Below are 25,775 nucleotides of genomic sequence, written 5' to 3' on the forward strand. Positions count from 1 at the left end.
TTTTGCGATCGCTTTTTGTATTTTTTCAAACACTGTGAACATTAAAAAAATATGCGTTACCTAGAAATATTTTATTTAAAATTATTCCTATTTTAAATTCAAGAAATAAGCTTCGAAATTTGTAATGTTAAAAATAATTTTTGAAACTAATGTCTTATTGTTGTATTTATAATCAATAAAATATATTTATAAAAAAATTCTAATTGTTAAAATTCGGGAATTTTCCAATTCGGATATTTTATAAATCAGCCAATATCTGTCGCGAATTTTATTATTCGGGAATTTTCCAATTCGGTAATATTATAAACTGTTGGGAATTTTAATATTCGGGAATTTTCCAATTCGGTAATATTATAAACTGTCGAGAATTTTATTATTCGGTATTTTTATTTTTCGGTAATTTTATTATTCGTGTATTGTATTATTTGGGAATTTTCCAAATCGGTATTTTTATTTTTTGGCAATTTTATTATTAGCGAATTTGGTTACTCGAGAATTTTCTAATTCGGAAATTTTAAAATGTCGGGAATTTTATTTTTCGGGATTTTTCAGTCGTCCCATTTTAAATTTCTATTTATAAATAGAGATAAAAGTCAAACTTAAAACCCTTTTTTAACGTCCAATTATCAAGTTGATGTTAAGAATTCCTGAATTAATCAATTAAATTAAAATTCATTAAATAATTTAATATTAATTTCAATTTGATTTAATTAATTAATTTTAATTTTTAATTGATTAATTTTAATTTTTAATTAATTTAATTTTCAGTTCAAAAAATTATTTGAACCGAAAAACAAGAGCTTTCAACAAAACACTTACATTTTCAACAAAAATTAATTACTTTCTACCAAAAAGATTAATTTTCTACCGAAAAGCCGAATTTTCAACTAAAAAATTAATTATTGACAAAAAAAAGTATTTTAAAAAAAGTAGTTGAATTTTTAACAAACTAGTTAAATTTTTAACAAAACTAAATGAATTTATATACATGAATTTTCATTTAAATGGTTCATGTTTTAACTAAAGAGGCGAATTTTTAACAAAAAAAATGGACAGTAAAATTTTCAGTTAATCAATTTTTAACGAAAAAACTGATTTTCACAAAAACAGTTTATTTCAAACCAAAGAGATGAATTTTCGATGAACAAATTAAAATTTATTATTTGATATTTCAACCAAACAATATTTTTAATTAAAAGCCGTTGGGCACAACCAAAAGAACGAATTTTCAACAAATCATGTAATTTTTTCAATAAAAAAAGCTCAGTTTTTAACCAAAAATAATACAAAAACAAATTTTCAACCAAAGCTGAATCAAAAACTGAATAACTGACTTTTGGACTTTACGAATCAACAATAAATTTTTATTAATAATTTGTATAAAGATAGCTATTTTTCATATATTAAATTTGAATTTTCGGACAACTCGAACACGAACGGATCGCGCACTCTCTCGAGTTTTATTTTTTAGTGAATAATAAAATTTGAATGAAATATTTGAAGATAAGAACAGATAATGTTATTTACCAGAATAATCGTATCTCTGAGGTCCCATCCATCGGAATTTTTCACTGTCTAGCATCACATCACCTAAATAGCCGTAACTAACTACGCTGGCGTATAACCTGAGCAAGGAATTATTACTATGAACGGATGAGAGATCTAAACCAGCAGTGTCTCCAAAAATAATATGAATCGCTGCGGTTTGTACGTCGGTCGTTCCATGCAAACTGTAGGCGACTGTGTCAGTACTTCCGCCAGGAATGACACCTACAGGCAATACTGGCGGTGGCAAAATAGCCTTAGGATCATCGGCATCAATTTCCTGATCCTTGGCAGCCCTCAGAACAAGTCCATTGAAGACTTCTGCGAAAGTGCCATCTCCTCCGATACATATCACTGACTACAACATTTTTAATTTTAATCATTTTTAATAAAGAAATGTTTTTGGTTTTGCAGGGTTGATACAAAATCGCAATTTCGAAATTTTCTCATTTTTTTCTGCCTTAAAAACTTAAGAAACTTAAATTCGATTGAAAAAAAATTCAAAATCATATTTAACTTCCAATAATGAATTTAATGTATAGAATTCCTGAGAATAAAACCAAGAATCCAACGACCAAATTTGGACAACCGCTATAAAATGTAATTAAAAAAAAGATCCCCTCTAAAAAAAGCGTTTTTTTTCTTTGTATAAAAAAATCTTTGCATAAAAATTAAAATGAGAAAAATGAGAAAGCAACGAACCAAATCCCCTTCCTCCTCTTTTTTTATTTCTATCGTCTTTCTTATTTTTACTTTTATAAAATCACAATAAAAGAACATATTTACCATATTTAACATGTTTAAAAATGTTTTCTTTTATTGTTGCCTTCTCATTTTTCTTTTCTCTTTCTTATTTTTGTCCAAAGATTTTTTTCTATAGGAAAAAAATTCTTTGTTTAAAGTGGACCTTTTCTTAATTTACATTTTATGGCGGTTGTCCAAATTTGGTCGTTCGAATCTTGGTTTTATTTTCAGGAATTCTATACAGTTGTCTGCTTTTTCAATTACACTTTTAGTTAAAACAGCCATAGATAATTTAATAAGGAATCATCTTTAAATTCTATATATCCATAATTATATATATTATATATATATATATTACATATATGTCTTACAACATTTTTTTACTCTTAAGGGCATGCGACACAGTGGAATTCCTACATTACCAACCTCTTTTTTCTATTGAACAAATTTTTTTTTGAACCATAGAACTTTTTTTGTAAATCAAATATCGAACTCAAAATTTCAGGAGAGCATTAGAAGACATTATCCTACGTTTATGTACTGCATTTGAATCGAAATTTGGCAAAAAATATCAGAAATAATTTTTTTTTTAAATTCCGATTCAAATGCAGTACATAAACGTAGAATAATGTCTTCTTATGCCCTCCTCAAATTTTGAGTTCGATATTTCATTTACCAAAAAAGTTCTATGGTTCACAAAAAAATTTTGTTCAATGGAAAAAAGAGGTTGGTAATGTAGGAATCCCACTGTGTCGCATGCCCTTAAGGGAGTGTCTGCGTACTAAAATCATGCTAATAACCAGAGAGCGGACGAGCGTAGTCTGAAGTTGCGCACGTAATTAAAATCGTAACGTTCAAAGTTTAATTTTTTGTTCAGTTTTGTGTATTTCATTTGTAATTACGGATTTTAAACGAACAGTCAGATATATCTTAATATTAGATAAATTTTAATATTCTTAATTAAAACATTTCAAATTGATTGATTTAAAAATGGAATATTTTGAACTGATACAATATTTGAAATTTAATTAAAACCTTTAATTACGAATATATTATTTCAAAGTTACTTTAAAATTAAGAATAGTTTATAAAGTTTCAATCGGATATTTACATTTGTCTAACTAATAAGACTTTCAAATCTAAACGGTTTAATTTTTAAAGTTAAATCTGGAAATTCTAAAATTATAAACTGATTCCGAATCGTCTCGTAAAAATCAATTATTATTTACTTTTTGATACTTAAAGTACAGTTCAATTTAAAAAGTATTAATTAATTATATTCACATTTTATCGACTAAAAATGTTTTTTTTAATCCTAAACCAGCTATTTAAAAAATTTCTAATTTTTAATTTTTCAAGTCTTTAAAACTGAATTTTAAAATTCTTTAAATAAAAATGTACACTTAAAAATTAAAATAGAACATTTTTAAAGTGAAAGTTTTTCCAATTACGCATTCTGAACTGACTGATATCATAATTGAAACATATAACAATTGAGCTAATTATTTAAAACACGATTGAAGTCAAAGTTTGACAGATTTATTTTCTACAAATTTGTAAAATTCCCGGTCAAAAAATAAATTCACTGTCATTTCCCGATTTTCCGGTCCAGCGGCCACCCTCTTTTTGCATTGATAACAACGTATCATTAGCGCTCTATTTTCGTTTCGTTCTTCTCAGTGCTGTCTGCTCATCACAGCCACAGACATTCAAATGTTCGCGCGTCTCTCCCACTACTTCCCCCCATTCGACGGTTCTCCGCAATGAGGGAGCCGAGGCTACGCTCCGTGCGCATCTTCAGACTACGCTCGTCCGCTCTCTGCTAATAACTTTTAACCCCCCCCCCCCCACACACACCAGGGGGAATTTGAATATTTCTTATGACTTTTTAAACAATTTTTATTTCATTTTGTGAATGAATTGTAATAGTTGATCATTGCTTGGAGTAGTATTTTTTTTTGTGAATATGTAATTATTTAAACAATTAATTATTGTTTATTTTCTAAATTTCTTAAAATCGAGCCAGAAATGTCCACTGTCTTCTCAAATTGGTATCCTATTCTACTTTTTCTTGAATAATTACATAATTTTCAGGCATTCCTTCTAATTTTTACCAAATTTATATTTGTTTAAGCAATTTTTATTTCCTCAAGCAATTTTTTTCGATAATTAAAAAAATATATATAACATGGAATACATACAGTTATTTTTCTGACTTTCTAGTGTTTAGAAAGAATATATTAAAAATTTTTAATTGCTTGAGCAAAATATATTTGTTTAAACAAATTTTTGTTTATATTTTTGAAATCGTTTTTTTTTCTGAATTAAACATAATATTGAATGATTTCGAGTTATAAATACTGTTAAAAACGTCATGACATTGCTTAAACAATTTTTATTTATGAACCATCCTCACTGAATTTAAAGTCAATTAATAAAAAAGATTAATTATATGAACAATCAAATACAGCTTTTAACAGGATTTAATCAATCTCAAAATCATTAAATAATATGTTCAATTCATAAAATATGGTTTTTTTAATGTTTTGGGAAAAAATAATTATTTAAACAAATTCAATTCGTTTAGAAAAGTAAAAAATGGTTAACTGCTCAAGTGAACAAAATTGTTTAACAAATAGAAATTAATTAAAAATAAGAAAAAATGTCTCAAAATAATGTTATTATTTAACAAAAAGTAGCATAGGGTACCAGCTTGAGAAAAAAGTCGACATCTTTGGCTCCATTTTTGGATATTTCGAAAATAAGCAATAACTAGATTAAATAAACACATATTGTTCAAAAAAATATATATACTGTTCCAAAAAATGACTAACTATTACATTTCATGCAAATAATACGATTTTTTACATTTTTTTGGAACAAGTAAATGCCTATTAAAGTCACATTTACTTAAACAAGTACAAATTGTTTAAAAAGTCCTTAGAGATATTCAAAATGTCCATTAGTAATTATTTTTATTCACAAAAATAGCAGAACCCTAATATACAAACATTTGAACATTTTATTAATAAATTTTGAACAAAAAATTGCAGAAATAATGTTTCAGTGAAAACAATTATTTTTCAGCCAAGAACAAAGGAATTTAAAAAAAAATAGTTAAAGTTTCAACAAATCAATTGAATCCTCAACACATATAAAACAAAATTTTAAACAGAGACGAGGAATTTCCAACAAAGGAGTTGCATTTTCAATTAATAGAGATTTTTTAGTCAGTAAAGAGAAAAAGTCTCATTCAAAATGTTGAATTTTTAACCAAAATAATTAAAATTTCAATCCAAAAAGACTATTTTCACACACAATTAGTTACGTTTCAACTAAATAAGATAATTTTTTAAGGAAAAATTAAATATTTAAATGTGCAGTTAAAATAAATTAAGAAAAAGAATTTTCAACAAAATATTTAAGTATTTAACCGAAGAAATAACTTTTTAACAACAAAAATGAATCTTCAACTAAAAAATACAATTTTTCAATAAAATACATGAATTTCAAAATAAAAAAAATAAATTTGCACTCAAAGAAATGAATTTTTAATCAAAAATGTAAAGTTTCAACTAATGAAATTACTTTTCTACAAAAAAAAAGACGAATTTTCAACCAATTTTTTGAATTTTTAACAAAAACAGGCAAATTGTTAAACAAAAAAGAATTTTCAAATAGAATTGAACTTTCAACCAAAAAAGATGTTCTCTATCCAAAAAAAGGAATTTTCAATCCAAACAGACGGATTATCAACAAAATAAATTGATTTTCAACTAAAAACGAATAATTTTCAAATAAAAATTAAATAGGGACATTTTCAGTTAAAACTATTCACTTTAAAAAAAAAATCAAAAGAAAAATAGTTGAACTCTAAATCAAAGAAATTATTTTTTACCAAAAAAATGTATCTTCAAACAAAAAATTAATTTTTAACAAAATACATGAATTTCAAATTTAAAAAGATCAATTTTCAACCAAAAATATAATAGTTACATTTTCAATAAGAAAAAAGAATTCAACAAAACAAAATCGCATTTCTAATAAAATAGTTGAATTTTCACTTAAAACAGATACAAGTTTTAACTTAAAATAAAATAGTTAAATTTTCAGTACACAAAATTAATTTTCCACCAAATAAAATAAATTTTCAATAAAACATATGATTTTTAAACAAAAAAGATTTTATTTCAATAAAAAAGAATAGATGTTCAACACAAATATAATAGTTAAATTTTCATTTAAAAAATTAATTTCCAATTTTTTTAAACTTACTTTCAAAAAAAAAATGGATTTTCAATAAAAAAGATCAATTTTAATCCAAACAGATTAAATTTCTTCCAAAAAAGATTAATGTTTAAAAAATAGACGAATTTTCAACCAAAGATTTAAATTTTTCAAGCAATTTGCAACCAAGTAGTGAAATTGTCAGTTAAATAGTTTAATGTTTAAAAAATAGTTAGATCCTGAACGAACAAAAAATATTTTTCAAAAAACCCCAAAAAAAGTATTTTTTAACAAACTACCGTAAAGCCATGAAAAGTCGCTCATATAGGGCAAAAAGTAAAAGATTATCGTTTTATTTAATTAGTTGAACTTTCAAACTTTATTTTGAAATTTATTCAACTAAATTCAATTTCAAATAAATGTAATAGTATGTAACAATAATAGTTGATATTTCAACCAAAAGAAACTAATTTTAAACAAAACTAATTGTTATAAAGCCAAAAAATACGAATTTTCAAAAACTAGTTGAATCCTGAACTAAAGCATATTAATTGTAAACCAAAAAAGACTATTTAAAAAAATAGTTTAATTTTCAACCAAAGAAATGACTTTAACAAAATTGCTGCATTTTCAAAAAAGGGATAAAAATAACATCAATTTGTCAAAAATTCCCTGACTTTCTGGAATTCCCTGTCCTGTAACATCGCTGTTTCTAGTCAGAACTGTTGACCGGCAATCGAAAGACCTGGGTTCGAGTCCCAGTACGCTTGACTTTTATTTCAAAGAATTTTACGATTTTATTTTCAGAATAATATGTACTCTAAAGTTTTAACATAACATATTTCAAAATAATTATTTCGTATTTAGATAGTAAAAATATATTATAGTAATAACTTTTTTATGATATTATTTTAATAATCAAAATGTGTCTTACATCAATGTCGTCCAAACTGATTGTGAGGAGTGTGTCTCGAATGTGTCCTGCTCTTTCAGTGACTATTAATTTAGTTTCAATTCCTGCAATTACCATCAAGGGTTGAACCTTCTTTTCCCAAATTATAAGGCCCTTCTTTTTCCCACCATAAGGGTTAACGAAAACGAGAACTTTTCTTGGCCTATGAGTAAAACCTGAAAGATTTTATACAAATTTTCGGAATTATTGTTCATATAATACTGTCATTCATTGACGAAAATATATTTTTTAAATCCTTTTAAAAGTTTGATTTCCAAATTTAAACATCTAAAGATTTCTCTGTAAAAGATTTCAAATGTGGTTTCTTTTCCAAATCTAAATATTTGGAAAGCTTTCGAAATTGAATCTCAAGCAAAATATCAAAATTTGTCAGAGCTATTTTCCAATTTTAAATATAAAAGTTCAAAAGATTTTCGTTTTAAATTATTATTATTATACTTATCGCATGGACATTTCAATTTTGTTTTGAAGAAAAAGATTAAACGTCAACCAAAAACAGTTGCATTTTCAACCCGTAAAGTTGAATTTTTAACAAAAATATGAAATCCCAACTAAAAATATAATACTTGATAATTCAACAAACAAAAGTAGATAAAAATTGTCAACAAAATAATTAAATTTTCGGTCTAAGAGCTGAATTTTAAAAAAAAAACAGAAAATATATTTTCAACAAAATATTAAAATTTTTAAACCAACAGTGTAATTTTAAAACGACATAAATAAACTCTAATAAAAAAATACGTATGTTCAACAAAATACACGAAATTTTAACTAAAAATGATACATTTTTAACCAAAAGTGGAAAAAGTTAAATTTTTAGTATAAAATTTAATAAAATAAATAATTTTTTAAACCAAAGAGATGAATTTGCAACTTAAATGATGAATCTCAAAAAAATGTTAACAAAGTGTTTTAATATTCAACCAAGGAATTCCATTTTCAACAAAAAATTTTTTAATTTTAAATAAAAACAAATGAGTTCAACCAGACAATACAAATCTTCAAAAAATAGTTGAATTTGGAAACAAAAAATATTTCAGTTGAATTTTTAACATGAAAATATGAGTTCGAAACAAAAAAGTTAATTTTCTACTAAATTAGTTAATTTTTTAACAGTAAAAATAAATATTTTTAACTGAAAATATATTCGTCAGGAAGAAGCAACTGGAGAAAAAGAAATATAAATACTAGGCAAATAAAATAAATTATTAACAAGAATATTATATCAGGGTAGCCGGTAAAAGTTTTAACATGAATCTTTTACAAACGGAATAAAGGAATTTCAAACTAAAACGTAAAATTTTTATATTTATAATACTTGAAATTTAAAATGTCTGTTATAGAAATTACCTGACATTTGCCAGATTTTTTTAATCCCTGATTTCTCCCTGACCAATAGAATTTTATGACTTTTCCCTGATTTCCAAGTTTTCTTGAACTGCGGCCAGCCTTATAATTGACAAATATTGCAATTTTTTCTTTTAATTTTCAGTTCATATTCGTTTTAAACTGAAAAGATTTATTTTGTGAACTATTTCGAAAAAATAAAACATCCGGTGAAAGTCATTAATATTAAATTTAAAAAATGAAGCGGTTCAAAGAATACAGATAAAATTTCTTTTTATTCAAAGACTAAGGGTAAAAAGTGTAACCAAATATTTGATAAATAATTTTTTTAAACTGCCCAACTTAAAAAACTGTATAGTCCTTAAGATTCCGAAGCTTTATTTAATGTTTTTAAATTCATGAATTTGTAAAATTGTATTTATTTAAATTTTAATGAAATTCCATTGAAAATAAACCTCATTGAATTATTATGCTTGGGCTAAATGTAGTTATTTCGATGTCTTTGCTTCGAAACACTAAAAAATCAATATTGTAGGTGAGTAGTATGGTTTTGCGAGGAAGTATCGCAGAACCTACACATTCGTCATCTTGTTTTTGTGTTAGAATAACACATTGACTAATCAAACACTGGAAGAATAGTATTCTGTTTTTCTACCTGAGACCGAATAAATTATTTCTAGTCATTATTTTTAGTCGAGAAAAATAATCTTCTCAATGGATTCATAAACTTTCATACAAATTATATGAAATTTAAATTATATTTTTATTTAGGTAACGCAAATGAAGTTTTGTTAAATATTTCGATTAAAAATAATTTGCAAAAACATTTTTAAGTTTCGAATCAGAATTTCAAAAATATTCGAAATTTTCTATTTAAAATGGATTAGTTAAATTTTCAGTCAAGAAAATTAATTTACAACAAAAACCAAAATTTGCGATAAAATAGTTAATATCTCTAACAATTTTAGTTAATATAGTTATTATAGTAAATAATTTACTACAAAACAAAAAGAGATTTTTATGTTTTGTATCAAGTTAAAAAAAAAATTTTCAATTATCTGCCCAACTTTTTAGTAAAGAATATGAAAAAATAAAATATTTAGGGTAGCCCTTTTAATCACAGAAAAAAATTCCGGGCCATTTCTCGGTTTTCTCACGGTTCGCAAAAGTTTTTCACGATCAATTAAATTTAAAAATTAAAACTTTAAAGCTAAAAATGTGTCCATTTGAAGTATTAAAAACTGAGCTGCATATAATTTTAAACAGTGTAAGCCTAGAAATATTAAAAATTGAACGATTAGATTTATGCTATAAACTGAACAATTTTTAAATTAACAAGTTGAATTATTTTCCTTTTTAATAGTTTTAAAATGCTTGAAAAGCTTCTAAATTTTGTTTTACAAATCTTGAAACATCTACATGTTGTTTTACATTCATTCATATTTTTAATTATTTTTAAACGTTTTTCTGAACTTCTAAACATCATTTAAAATTACTCGAAATCTTCGTAATTTTTTTTTTATATCCTACAAAATTAAAAATATTACCTTAAAATCTTCCAGTTTCGTTTTTAAAAATTTTGGAAATCTTTTTCAATATTCTCTTAAAATTAGTTTTTTCAAATAAAAAGTCATTTTCAATTTTCTTGGGAATCTTAAGAAATTTTTTTTATTTTTTTAGAGCCTTTCATAATTCTTAAAAAGAATCTAAATTTTTTGTTCGAAATCTGCAAAAATCTATATTTTGTTTTAAATTAGAGCATGGGCTATTCACAACGAAATTTCGGTATGAATATCCGAATTTTGTCGATATGCATAGACACTTCGTTTGAATTATTTTTAAAAATTTCAAATTTCTAATTAATTTGGAATCTTTTCAGGCCTTCTCAATATCTCTTCAACTTACTCGAATTTTTTCTATAAATTAATAATAATTAAATTATTTAAACATTTTTTCAAATCAATTAATTAAAAATAATAAGTGCTCAATATTTATTATACATCAAAATTCAACGATTTTACTTTTAAATTAAATTTTTTCAAATAGAACTATTGAAATTGTAATTTTAAAAGTTTAGTTATTTGTTTAATTTTGAATATTTGATTTATAATTAATTATTTCACATGTATTTTTCCTGTTTACAAAAGTTCAAATTTTAGACTAAAACAATATTTTTAATCTAATAAAAGCCTTTGATTATGATTGTGTTATTTTGAAGTTATTTTAAAATTGAAAATGGTTTATAAAGTTTTAATCGGGCGTTTACATATGTTTATAATACTTAGCAACTGAAAAAGTTTCATTTTTAACATTAAAATCCGGAAATTCTTAAATTTTGAACTGATTTCGAATCATCTTGTACAATCAATTATTATTCACTTTTTAAAACTTAATACATAGTTAAATTTTTTCAATCATAATTTATAATCACATTTGATCAACCAAAGAGGTTTTTTATCAAAAATTGTAAATTTTAAACGCTACTAGGTTTTAATTTTTCAAGTCTATAAAACTGCATTTAAAAATTCTTTAAATGAAAAATTTACGCTTAAAAATTAAAATCCAAAATGTAAAATTTGTAAGTAAAGAATTTTTGAATTGGGCATTGTAAAAGCATTGTTGAAATCAAACTTGGACAGATTTTTTTTTTAATTTGAAAAATTCCCAGTCCAAATATAAATTTATTGACATTTCCCAATTTTTTCTAGTATCATAAAATTCACGGTCCTTTCTCGGCCCGCCCTGATCTTAAATAATTACATAATTAAAATTATTAAATTTAAAGAGTGGAGTCAAAATAAACTGTTTTTTTTCCTATTTTTCGGACCGCACTAGCCACCTGGGAAAAAAAATAAAAATATGTAACAGGTATCAAATTACTCGTAATTGAAAAAAAGATTTGCATCGCTTTTCGTTTTTTAAATATGTCAAAAAATTACCCCTATATACAGGTTGAAAGGACCCAACAAAAATTTTAAATAGAAAATACAACTAATTATAAAATAATTTTTTATTGTATTTTTTCTATAAAATAAACCTTACCAAAGTAAAGTCACGTATTTTCTTGATCGATTAGGTGTTGATGTGAAAAATGATTTTATAATTAATGGTACTTTCGATTTTTTTGGGGTCTTCTTAACTCCTAAATGAGGGTAATTTTTTGAAATTTTTAAATAACGAATAACGAAGCTCATTACTTTTCATCTGAAAAAACGAGTTTTTCAGAAAATACTTCAATATTCAATAAAAAAAAAGATTTTGGAAACAAAATAGATTAATGCTTAACCAGAAATATAATAGTAGACTTTACAATTAGAAATAATTAACTGGAAAAATAATACTCTGCTTTTCTACGTCAGGCCGAATAAATTGCATACATTTTTCCAAGAATAATAATCTTATCAATGGATTTATAAACCTTTACAAATGATATAAATTATTACCCACTCTTCATTATTTTGAACTTATTTTAAAGAACTGAAATTTAAAATATAGTTCTATTTAGTTGATATGAATAAAATTTTGTTAAAAATTTGCATTAAACATAATTTGCAAAAAGATGCTTAAATTTTAAATCAGGATTTAAAAAATACTATCGATTTAAAAAAATGCTGATTTCTACAGACCATTTAAGCAGTTTCGGATTGTCTTCACCCATGAAGCAATTTGTCTAGGATCAGTATGTCTCATAGTGACACTGTGATGTCTCCATACACTTTTTGGTCCAGTGGATGCATAATGCAAAACAAAACTTGTCGAGGACACATTTGGTGACGACGGCGTTGTTGGTGGTTCTTTTTCCTTAATATTATTCATTGAGGAAATCCACTCGTTTCCATAAGAAGCTGAAAGCACGTCCGTCAGAGGCAAGGTCCATCGTGCTTTAAAAATAGTTCATTTTTCCATTAATTATTGACTAAATCTCAACATTAAATTTTCAATTTTTGTCTCAAAAATTTCAGCTTGAATAAAAAAAGTATCATTTAAATTAAGCAATTTCTAAAAAAGAATAGAGGACATTGAATAACTTAGTTAACGAAATTTTATTAATAATATTCAATTATAAACTAATTTTAAACATGGAGGGTATAAAGATCAGGTCAAAAAATTCTTTTTAATAAAATTAATATATAGGTAACATATTGAATTTAATAGGAAAGGATTCAGATTTCAAGTCAAAATAGATTACATTTTTAAGAAAATAGTCGAATTTTCAACGAAAGAGTTGAGTTTTCAACCTAAAAAAAAGAATGTTTTAGAAAACAATCGACATTTTAACCCGAAAGATGATTTTTCAACCAAATAATTAAATTGTCAAACAAAAAATATTAAACTTCAATCACGAACTGTTACATTTTTAAGCAAATAGTTGAATCCTCAAACAAAACAAAAAAACGAACTTTTTAGAAGAGATTTGATTTTTCAAACAAGACAGATGAATTTTCAACCAAAAAATTTTCTGCAAAGAAATATGAATTTTCCATCCAGTGGGAAGAATTTTCTATTTAAAAATACGAGTTTGCAAAAAAAAACAGTTGCAGTTTCTACCAAAATGATGACTCTTTAGAAAAATAATTGAATTCTTTTTATTTCAATTGTTCAAATTTTAACCTATAAAAATAAATATTCAAATAAAATAGAATAAAATCCAACCACAAACAAATGCATTTTCAAGCAAATAGTAGAATTTTCAAGCCAACAAAATAAATTTTTTAAAGACAGTTGAATTTTCAATGAAAAAATTTATTCTCACAATAAATCTAATAGTTGATATTTCAACCAAAAATATTTTAATTTTGAATAATGAACAGTTGACTTCAACCAAAAAATAGGAGTTTTCCACAAAATGGTTGAATCCTCAACCAAAATAACTTAATTTGAAACCAAGAAAGATCTTTCATTCAAGAAAGAAACAAAATGTCAACAAAAATGTTGAATTTTCAAGCCGAAAAGTAATAGATAGCCAAGGAATAGATTTTCAACCAAAAAAAAAAAGATTTTGTAACAAAATAGTTAAATTTTGAGCAGGAAGAGATGGATATTAAACTAATAAAATGAATTTTTTTAACATAGTAGTTCAACTTTCAATCAAGTAGTTAAATTTTGAAGAAAAAAAAAACCGAATTTTCAATGAAAAATTTAATAGTGGAATTTTTAACTAAAAACAATAAGCTTTTTGCCAAAAATGAACTAGTTACATTTTCAGTTAAGAAAATTAACTTTCTACTAGGAAAAAAAAATTTCATCAAAATAGTAGAATTTTTAACCAAAAGAGCTGAATACTAGATCAAAAACATAAGAGTATACTTTTATTATTAAAAAGAATTAACTTTCGACAAAAAACAGATGCATTTTCTTATTTAGTTCTATTACATCATTTCGAGTTCAACCGAAAAAGGAGAAAAGGGGGAAAAGAGGGGAAAAATAATTCTTTTAAAAAAAGGGGGAGGAATAGGGGAAAGAGTGTGAAGTCTCTATTTAGATGCTTTGCTTATAAAAAATCACTAATTTAAATTTTTTCTAATGTGACATCAAATTCGTCATTACCGCCCCCCCCCCCTTCCCTACAAGTGGTGTGACGTACCGTTTGAAATCCTGAAAATAACCTGAATGAATACATTTTCATCAAGTGATAAGCAATGATGACTTGCAAATTATGCAAATTCGAGGAGACCAATTGAATTATAAACTATAACATTATCTTTAATTTAGAAACAAACTTAACCAAATTAGAATATCTTATGTGGGACATTTATAGTATTTTAGTCATTTAACTAATTATTTTTAATTTTTTGTATTATTATTATAATCATAATAAAATTAAAATCTCTATCAAAGGTATACTTAATTGCAGATAAAACTATCAGGCACCAAATTGAAATAAAATTATTTTCATATTTATCTCCAGAGAACGTGATATCTTGCCTTTATTCTTACCGTCAAGTGATGACTAAACTAGTAATAATCATTTGTGATTCCACCTGCGTAGTTCAGTTTGTAAAAAGTGATGTGGATTTTAAGAATTAACCTTGAGCATTTTCGGTTAAGATTTCTTCTTACAGAATCCTATCTACTAATATTATTCTAATTACTATTTAATGGATGATTAATATAATGTTATTTATAAAAATAATTTAAAAAATTATATAATACATTATTTTTGTTACTAAATTATTTACGGTTTTAGAATACATTGAAGTATTTTGGCTAGAATAATTCGTATTTAGCTCGGTCATTAGTATCGAGATCCAACGCATAAAATGCATAAAGTCAACTTTTTATTATTAGAATCGTCATTAGTGAAAGTATGTTACACCAAACGTTTTTTGCAATTCGAGTACGGACACTTCCGGCAGCTAATTCTTTTAAGATTAATTACAGGAACTTGCAACTTATTCCGATTTTTAGGAAGCTCGAAGTTGATATATATAAATATAGAAAAAAAAACGTTCAAAATTACATACCATATTAGAATATAAATTTTAAAAATGGAATAATTTACAATTCTACATATATTTTCAAAAATACAAGAATTCTGCAATGTAAATCTTCAAAATTGTAGAACTTTGAATAGTTTATCTCTAAAATTAAAGACTTGAAAAGTTTCTAAATTTGAAAATTTACGATTAAAAATTATTCTGTAATTTTGATGATTTACATTTGAAATTTCTGTAAGTTGGAATTTTTTAAAATTGAAAACTCTTAAATCTTGTCAAAACTTCAGAAATTTTATTTATACATCTTTGAAATTGAATCAATTTCAATTTTTAATTTTCACAGTTGAACATTTTTCAATTTTAAATCTTCACTATTGAATATTTACCAATTAAAATTTAAAACATTAAATTATTCAAAAAATAATAATTCAAAATTGCATAATTTTCTATTATATTAATTAAATATTGATGAGTCTTCAATTGAAAAAATTGAAATTTAAGATTTTTACCTTGCAAAAGTTCAAAATTGAATTACACATTTAAGAAAGAAATGTTCATAATTTTATAATATAAATATTCCAAATGAATGAATTTGAAATTAGTTGAAGAACTTTCAATTGTAAATCTTCACAATTAAACTATTTCAAAAAAATGTTATAGATTACATACCTTGAAGACATGAATCGCGAAAGTTGGATAATTTTCAATTCTACATTTTCAAAATTAAAGTATTTTAAATCTTAATCATTTAAAGTTGCAGAGTTTTTAATGTTGCAAATCTTAAAAATAGATCCATTAAAAAAACGTTAAAAATTACATACTTTGTTAAAATATAAATCTTAAAAATTTAATAATTTACAATTCTACATATATTATTGAAAATCAAGAATTCTGAATTGTAAATCTTCAAAATTGTAAATTCTTCGTAAATTGTAAATCTGAATTGTAAAGAAGAACTCTGAATTGTGTACCTATAAAATTGAAGACTGGACACGTTTTCAATTTTGAAAATCTACGATTAATAGTTATGCAAGTTTTAAGTGTTGCAATAAAAACTATGTAATTGTAATGATTTAAATGTTAAATTTTTTTAATTTGGGAGATTTTTTATAATTGAAAACTATTGACTATTGACAAAATTTAAGAATTTTTATGCATACATCTTTAAAATGGAATTAATTTCAATTTTTATTCTTAAAAATTGAAATATTCCAAAAAGCCTGGAAATTTTCATAATTTTTTATAATAAAAAAAAGGTTAAAATTACAAAAGTTTAAATTAGAAACATTCCGAATGAATGAATCTTTAATTGCAAATCTTTAAACTTAAACTATTCAGAAAAAACGTTAAACATCTCATCATTTTTTACTGTAAACATTCCAAATAAATGAATCTTCAATTTTAGATATTAATAATTGAATAATTTTAAATTGTAAATCTTAAAAATTGAGCTATTCAAAAAAAAGCTTTCGAAATTACATCATGTTACGCCATAAAAATTCTGAATGAATAAATATTCAATTTCAAATTTTCAAAATTGAACCATTCTCAACAAACGTTAAAAGTTACATCATTTGATACTATAAACCTTCCGAATGAATGAATCTTCAATTGTAAATCTTAAAAATTGAAGAATTTTCAGTTGCAACTCGTTAAAATGAAAGAATTTTCAATGGTAAATCCAAAATATTTCAGAGAATTTTGCTTTGAATTAAATATTTCTTTGACAATTTCGTTGGATTTCGTTGGACTATTCCTTGGAATATCAAATCATCAGGAATCGCATTAAATTACTTAAATAAATTAGAAATTCCTTGGAATTTGTTGAAAAACTTTGAAATTTTTCAAAGCTCTTCAAAATTAAAAATTACAAATACTTTGATTTCTTTTGAAAACCTATGAAACTTTTTAACGCTCTTGAAAATTCTTTAGAAATTTAGAAAACACACTAAAATCTTTAAAATCTGTTGCTGCTATTTTGGGATTGATGTTGGGTGGAAACTAATTCATTATAGCTCGCTCCGCTTTTGTTTGTTCACGCCTGAGTAACAACCGCAGAACCCGCGCACCTCACGCACCAGACACAGCTCCTATTACACCTGTCTGCGGTGCGGCGTCCATTCTCGGCAGGACTATAGAAGGGAGGGCTATTAAAGAGTTTCACTATACTTCCAATTATTAAAATAAACTGAAAATTCCTTTGACTGTTTTGAAATATCTTAGAATTCTTTTTAATCTTTTGAAATACTTTCAAAGACTTTTAAAAATCTTCATATCGTTAATATCCTATGAAATACTTTAATGTTTCAGAATATTTTTGTTTAATCCATTTAAATTATTAAAAAATCCCGCTAAATTGTATGAAATCTGATTATATATTCTGCACTACAAAAACTTAATCAAAATACCTTGAGAGCTACTAAAATCCCTTAAAAATATTGAAATCCTCAGAAACCTTAAACAAACTAAAAAACCTTGAAATCTTTTAAAATATCCCCGTGGAAATTTAATTAAACCCCATAAAGTCTTTTCAATCCTTGAAAATTCTTTGAAAATTTTAAACCCTCGAAATTTTTTTCAAATTCCATACGTTCCTAAAATATTTCCAATCCTTTGAAATTTTTTGAAATCACTTCAAATTTTTTCAAGGTCTTAACATTTCTTTGAAATTTTAAAAAATACACTTCAAATTATTTAAAACTATTAAAAATTCTTTGGAATCAAAAAAGAAACTTAAATCCTTTAAACATTTTTTTAATTTCTTCGAATTATTGAACTCAATTGAAAATTCATTTGAATACTTTAAAATATTCGTTTAAAAATGTTATCATTAGAAGTACCATGAGAGTTTTTAAGATCCCTTAAAATCATTGGTATCTTCATTTAAATAATTTATAATTTTGTTGAAAAATTTATCATTTAATAATCCGACACGTTTTTGGTAAAAAAGTGCCTGAATTTTTTTTCATGGCAAAAATCCAGAGCACTTAATTAGCACTAAATTCCTACGCAAAGCAGAACTTGATATCATGAATAGTTTCCGAGTTTCACATGACAGTCGCCTGAAACCAGCATTACTACATGATTTTGGTAAGAAAAAAGTGCCCGGATTTTTTGCATAGCACAAATCAGGAGCACTTAATTAGCACTAAATTCCTGCGACAAGAGATTTTTATACCGCTAATAATTTTCGAGTTTCATATGCCTGAGTGATCCTTGGAAATTCCTTGATAATTTGTAAATCTCTTAAAAATACCTCGAAATCTTTTTAAATACCTTAAAATATTTCAAAACCTTTGCAATATTTTGAAATCCTTTAAGAATTTTTCAATTTATTTAAAATTTCTTATAAATTAAAAAAAAAACAAAGCTCGACCAGTCCCCACGGTGGGGCGCTCTGGCCAATCACAGGCATCGTAGAGCAGCGATTCCCAAACTAGTGCCGCCGGCCGATGAGGCTGCCGCCGGCAGGGGGACGCCACCCCGGGCCGGGCAGCTAGGCAGGCTCCCCGCTGCGAGCAGAAAGCTACTTTCCTCGACTTTCGTGTACCTACCACGAATGACCCTTTCATTGTTATAAACTTCCAATAACTGAAATTATAAAGACTTAGCTCAATTAAATTTTAATTGGCTGAATGAATTTCGTGATATAATTTAAAGAAAATGAAAACAAAGTTTTTGAAAATCGGTTAATATCCGAACTAATAAATGAAATATTTACAAATCTTGTAAATGCAACAAAAGTGCGATAACTCTTGAAGTTATTATCCGATTTTCTTTTACCTTTTTCTAACGTTTATTTGATAATCTAACAAATCTAACGGAACTTATTAAAATTCTATTGATTAATATTTAACCAACTTTTCATTTTTCTCAACCGGCTCTAATTCTCTAACAACGAAAAGGTCAGCGAAGCAAGCAACCGAGCACGAACGACTAGCGTCCAGTATCTCACTTGGGTTCCAGTATTGTGAAAAAATTTGAGGATGGGGCCCCTGCCGCTCCCCGGAAAGTGCATAAAAAGTTTGGGAATCGCTGCTCCGTTAGATTTGTTAGATTATCAAATAAACGTTAGAAAAAGGTAGAAGAAAATCGGATAATAACTTCAAGAGTTATCGCACTTTTGTTGCATTCACAAGATTTGTAAATATTTCATTTATTAGTTCGGATATTAACCGATTTTCAAAAACTTTGTTTTCATTTTCTTTAAATTATATCACGAGATTCATTCAGCCAATTAAAATTTAATTGAGCTAAGTCTTTATAATTTCAGTTATTGCAAGTTCATAACAATGAAAGGGTCATTCGTGGTAGGTACACGAAAGTCGAGGAAAGTAGCCTTCTGCTCGAAGCGGGGAGCCTGCCTAGCTGCCCGGCCCGGGGTGGCGTCCCCCTGCCGGCGGCACTAGTTTGGGAATCGATGTCGTAGAGAGTGTACCTAAGAACAACATGACCTGATACCTCAGTTTCAGGTCAGCCCTGAAGATGTGAACTGCAATGCTCATGAAACATCGGCAAACAATTCGTAGTTTTTTTACACGAGTGAAACCCGAAATATCTCTTTTTATCAAAATGAATCATCGTGAAAACATAAAATCTATTATCTTTTAAATTCTTTGAAGTCCCTTCAAATCGTTAAAATCAATTGAAAAATCCTTGCACCGAAAAAATATATATGAACAGATTACTTCATTCATTGATAACTATAGTTATCAATGAATGAAGTAAATTTGAATGAATGTAGAATTGTATTTTTATTTGAAACAGAATTAGATTTTATGGCATGACTACCCGTTAATAAGCGTTGAATTCAGAAAGAGTAAGAATTTGTATTCCTATGAATACTTGATTTTTCCTCCGTCTAAAACCCCCTAACGGGAACAGAAAAAACGCAAATCCTATTCCTCTCAATCGACTTAGTGCAATTTAGAGAAAGTATTTATTCGACCTATTTTTCATTATTAAATCTTTTTATAACTTATAAATTCGAAAAATATTCAAATTTATATTTTTATAATTTATTTAAACATTTTAAAAAATGCATCAAAGAAATCTTTTAAAATTTTTTTTATAAAAATAATTTCAACTCTAGAGATGCGGACTTGAATTGATTAAAATTAAATTTTTAAAACTTATATTCTACATGAAGGAATTAAAACAATTTATTACACATATTTTGTGAACTTATTAGAAGGAATTAAACAATCTCAAAATATGAACACTTTTGGGGAATAGAAGACATCTCTGTGAGATTGTCTGTCGGTACCATTACAAGGAATTAAATATATTGAAAACAGGTTCGCTTTTAGAGAATAGGAACCTATGCGGCGACCGCTATGGAAATAGAAATAAATTAGTTTCTGAGATATCCTATTCTTATAATGACATTTTAGACAGATGGAAAAATCGCGCATTCAAAATAATAGAATAATCTTCAATTTAACCCTGAAATCTGAAATTAATATTAATTTTTCTCTATTCAACGCTTATTACCGGGTATTCCGTTATCTTAAATTTATAAAAATGCTTTAATATAAGACATCAGTTTTGCACATCTTCCGAATGTAAAATTTTAAAATTCGTTTTCAACGAGATTTTTCTGGCTCTATGTCTCCATCGTATCGGTTTTCATGCTTTAAAATAAAAATTCTGTACTTTAGTAAACTTTTTTCCCTTGCGAATTGTTCATAAAATGCATAGTAAAATTCTTATTTATAGAAATAATGTTCCAAGTTCGTGGCATACGTTAAGATTGTTTAGAAAGTCAAGGTGATTCCTTTATCGCGTTTGATAACTCTTCAATAGTTCAAATCAGTTGTTGGCACGTGCCTTGCCTCAAAGTTGCATTCTCGCTGGCTTTTACTGGATGAGCATTTTGGTGGAGTCTTCAAAAATAGAAATCCATTAATGAATTCCTTCTACAGCGATAAAATATTGTAACATAAGTGCTTAAATATCAAAATTTTACAGCTTTGATCAAATTAGTTCACTAATTGCTATACAAAATTCACACAATGTTTGGAAAATTTTCAAATATTTTTATATATACAAAAATGATTGAATTTAATAATTTTTGTAATAACCTTTTCCGTAAGGAAAAGATTTTCCTTTTCAGGATAGCCGGAAAACTTCATGTTCAAAATGTTCTGACTCTCGCCCGATTTTTCACAGACATGGAATCTTTTATGAACAGAATAAAACAATAAAATTTCATATTAAAATATAAATTTTTTATATGTATGTTCTTATTTTAACGAACATAGATGACATTTAATCAAAATACTTGAATTTTCAACAAAATAATTAAATCTTCAATCAAAGAGTTGAATTTATAACCAAATAATTAAATTTGTAACAAAATGGTCAAAATATTCAACCCAAAAAAAAAATTTTAACCAAAAATGTGATATAGTTGAGATTTCAAACACGAAAGAGGAACTATCTACGAAAAGAGTTTAATTTTAAAATAAAAGAGACGAATTTTAATCAAGAAGATTAATTTTCGAAAAAAAAGAGATGAATTTTTAACAAAATACATGAGTTTCCCAACAAATAATTTAATTTTAAACCTAAAAAGATCAATTTTCAACCCAAAATGGAACATTTCATTTTCAGTCAACTTTTAAGTTAAAGGATGATTTTTCTGTAAAACAGTTGAATTTACAAGCAAAAAGTGGATTTTCAACCTAACTGTTGAATTTTTACCAAAAAAGAGAAAATTTTCAACCAGGAAGATTAGCTTTCTACCAAAAAAGACTAATTTTCATCTGAAAAATGTCGATTTTTAACCAAAAATGTAAAAGTTACATTTAAGTTGAAAAAATTAATTTTGAATTTAAAAAAGGGAATATTCAACTAAATAGACACTTAGTTGAATAAATTAAATATATTTTCAATTGAGAAAGCTTAATTTTCAATAGTCTTCCATAAAAAATTATTTTTTAACAAAGTGGATCAACTTTCTACGAAGTAGAGTTTAATTTTCAACCAAAAAATTATGAATTTTCAACAAATAACGTAATAGTAGACATTTTAAAAATTTAATTTTCAACCAACAAATTAATTATGAAAAAAAAATGTAACAGTTAATATTTCAACTAAAAAAAGATGAAATTTCTACGAAAAATACAAATTTCGAATTAAATACATGAACTTTTAAACAAAAAGTTGAATTTTTCAACCAAGAAGAATTGCTTTCTTCTAAAAGGCAGATTTTCAACTGGTAAACGTCAATTTTTTAAAAAGCTAGAAAACTATATTTTTCGTTGCAAAAATTAATTTTAAACCAGAAAAAATTTTTCAATTAAGAAAGATCAATTTGCAACAAAATAGTTCAATTTAACTAAAAAACTAACTAAAAAATATTGTAATACTAAACCAAAAACAGTTGAAATCAAACAAAAAATATGAATTTTCAACAAATTAGTTGAATTCTCAACCAAAACAGAATAAAAATCTCAAACAAAAAGGACCAACTTTAAAGAAAAGTTGAGTTTTCAATTAAAAAGACGATTTCTACACAAAATAAATGAATTTCGAACAAATAATGTAATAGTAGATATTTCAACCAAGAAATATTTTAATTCTAAATTTAAAACAGTTCATTTCAACCAAAAAGAATTACTTTTTAACAAACTCTTTGAATTTTTAACCAAATAATAAAATTTTAAACCAAAAGTATGAATTCATAAATAAATATTTAATAGTAGGTTTATCAATTTAAATATCTAAATTTCACTACATTGAAATACTTAAACTTTTCAACAAAAAAAAATGCTTTAAGTATTTCTTATACACTGAGAAATGATATGCAAAGACGTATTTATGTATGAGTGTATGTCTGTATGCATTTTTTTGTTTAAAAAGCAATTTTTTACAGATTAATGCATTGCCAGCTGCACGTGTTAAATCATTCAATATAAATCAAGAATAATATGATGATTATGCAGAAGTAAATGCATTACGAAACAAGTTACTTTTAAAGACAGTATTATAAATCTAAAATCAGACAAATGTGTTCTCGAACCAAACTATTTTCTTAAATGTACGTGAAAATTTGGTTGATCCAAACAAATATATGATTAAACCAAAAAAAGTCTGTTTGAATCAACCCAATACTCCATCTACCAAAAGATTTTATTTGAACAACCAAAAAATTATTTGGGTTCACCCAATTTTATTTTGTGCATATAATAACCATATTCTTCGGATGAACCAACAAACACCTTGTTCGTTCAACCTTTAAAAAAATAGTTGAATTTTCAACAAACTGATTAAAATTGTAACAAAACAGTCTAATTGTTAACCAAGTACAGTTCAGTTCTCAAACAAAAAGATGAATTTTCAAAGAAAGATTTAATATTTCGTATTTCAACGGAACAAAATATGAATTTTAAATAAAAAAAGAAGGAAAGATGAATTTTAAATGAAGCAAGATGACTCTTTTTCCATACAGGATTCATTTTCAATCAAAAAGGAAGAATTTTCAACAAAACAGTTGAATTTTCGACTAAGAAGGATCATTTTTAATCAGGAGGGATTAATTTTTAAACAAAAAGTGGAATTTTGAACCAAAAAATGTAAGTTTTCAACCAAAAATGGAACAGATACACTTTCAATTAAAAAAATTAATTTAAAAAAAACAGGAATTTTGAACAAAATATAGTTAAGCCTGCAACCAAAAAATGGAGTTTTAAAGAAGAAGATTGATTTTTTACCCAAAAAGACGAATTTTCAACAAAAGACATCAGCTTTCCACAAAGCAGTAACCTTTTCAACACGACCGAATGAATTTTCAGCAAAACCGTTACTTTTCTACCAACTACTACATTTCCAAATAAATAGTTCATTCATTAACCAAATAGTTGAATTTTCAATTGAAAGGATCATTTTTCTACCAAAAATGGAATAGTTACATTAAAAAAAATTTTAATTAATTTTGAACAAACAAACTGATCTTCTACCAGTAAAATAAAAATACGAATTAAAAAATGGTGGAATTTACTACTGAAAAGTTAAATTTTCAACAAACAAAAAAAGATTAATTTTCTACCCAAAAATACAAACTTTCCAAAAAACACTATGAATTTTCCACAAAAAAGCTTATTTTTAAAGATGTTGTTGTATTTTTTTTATCAAAAAATATGATATTTACGAAAAAATTAATTTAAAAAGAGATATTTTCTACCAAAACATTTGAAATTTCAACAAAAAAATCAGCGCTATTTTAGAAAATTACTACCAATTAGTAGTTTTCTACCACTTCCAGATTTCGTGAGGAAAATGTGATCCCTGAAAATGTTTGATGCTGAAGTAAGAACCTGTTTTCAAGAATAATAATTGATATTCATTCAATCTTTTTATAGTAGAAAGGTATATCGGTAGTAGAGCTGACTGAAAAGGTTAGAAGCATAAAATATGAATTTACACACTGTAACGCATAAATAAACAATACGAAAGTAAGTAAATTACTAAATGTACTTCGAATGACGATAGGTCTTAAAAATAATTCTCCTCTTAAGTTTTTACTACGTACGTATTTATGACCTCCCCATTTCAAGGTTTTTAACCTTCAGACATTGATGGTTTGATGTTATGATACATTACATTTTTTTGACAGTATTGACGTTCGCTTCCACTTTTCCGTGAATTGCTGTTTATTGTGTAAGAAAGTTTCGTAATGGATACATAATGTCTGTATACCTATAAAAGATAAGAGAAGGGAATTTTATATAGGTTGCTGGCTCTCAAACGGAAATAAAAATTGTTGATAGTTCTAAGCGGTTCTAAGCATACGTTCTCCAAATAGACGAAAATGATATTTCAATGTCTATTACAAAACGTATGCTAATGAAGGCCAGATTATACAGTATCCTGACCTTTCTTTGAGAAGTGTCTCCAGCGCTTTTTAGGAACAAAATTCAAGGTCTTTTCCAGTTTAAAAAATCAAGTTTTTTCAGGTCTTTAAAAAACCAGGTTTAAAAATAAACAAATTTCTATTTTTTCCAAACATAAGTCATCTTTGTGAAATCTTCAGGAATATTTTTAAATCTTGGTAAAGTCTTTCTTCCTCTTTTGAAATCTTTATTATTATTACACCATTAAGCCATTTCCCTTTCGGGGTAGGCGTGACTCACTCGGCAGGGGAAAGGAGTAGTGTGTGGATGGGATAGAGATTTTTCAGATTGATCCAGAATTCTCGTGCTATTTATGTAAATAACACGTTCGTTCCGCAACACTACTCCGACCCAGGTTGCTGATCAATCTCTCTAGCAATCACCCCAAGCGAAGAACCTCACGAAGCTGTTATGTAAGGATCCCCACTTGGGTCCATTAATAGCCAAGGTCTTTGTTTCAGGCGTTATTCACTCTACTGACAATCTTTTTATTAACTATTTGCAGCCATACTTTCCTGTCCTGGCATACTTCTCTAGCTTCTTTTATGTCCATGCATTTTTTCATGCATGCTCTCGTGTTTCTGTGACTTCTTATGTCTCTTCTAA

General features: G+C 25.9%; 1 protein-coding gene across 2 annotated transcripts in view; it reads right to left on the bottom strand.

Annotated features, from left to right (window-relative positions):
• Positions 1 to 25,775, bottom strand: part of LOC117174829 (ceramide kinase) — a 49,850-nt gene that overhangs the window by 9,654 nt on the left and 14,421 nt on the right. For both annotated transcript variants that reach the window (XM_033364207.1, XM_033364206.1), the window contains exons 2-4: positions 12,463 to 12,717; positions 7,451 to 7,644; positions 1,528 to 1,903 (exon numbers count right to left, since the gene is read on the bottom strand). In XM_033364207.1, the coding sequence (XP_033220098.1) occupies positions 1,528 to 1,903; positions 7,451 to 7,644; positions 12,463 to 12,717 (825 nt within the window). The remainder of the gene's footprint in view (positions 1 to 1,527; positions 1,904 to 7,450; positions 7,645 to 12,462; positions 12,718 to 25,775) is intronic.

Source organism: Belonocnema kinseyi, chromosome 6 (genome assembly GCF_010883055.1).
Source record: "Belonocnema kinseyi isolate 2016_QV_RU_SX_M_011 chromosome 6, B_treatae_v1, whole genome shotgun sequence".
In the NCBI taxonomy this organism is placed as follows: domain Eukaryota; kingdom Metazoa; phylum Arthropoda; class Insecta; order Hymenoptera; family Cynipidae; genus Belonocnema; species Belonocnema kinseyi.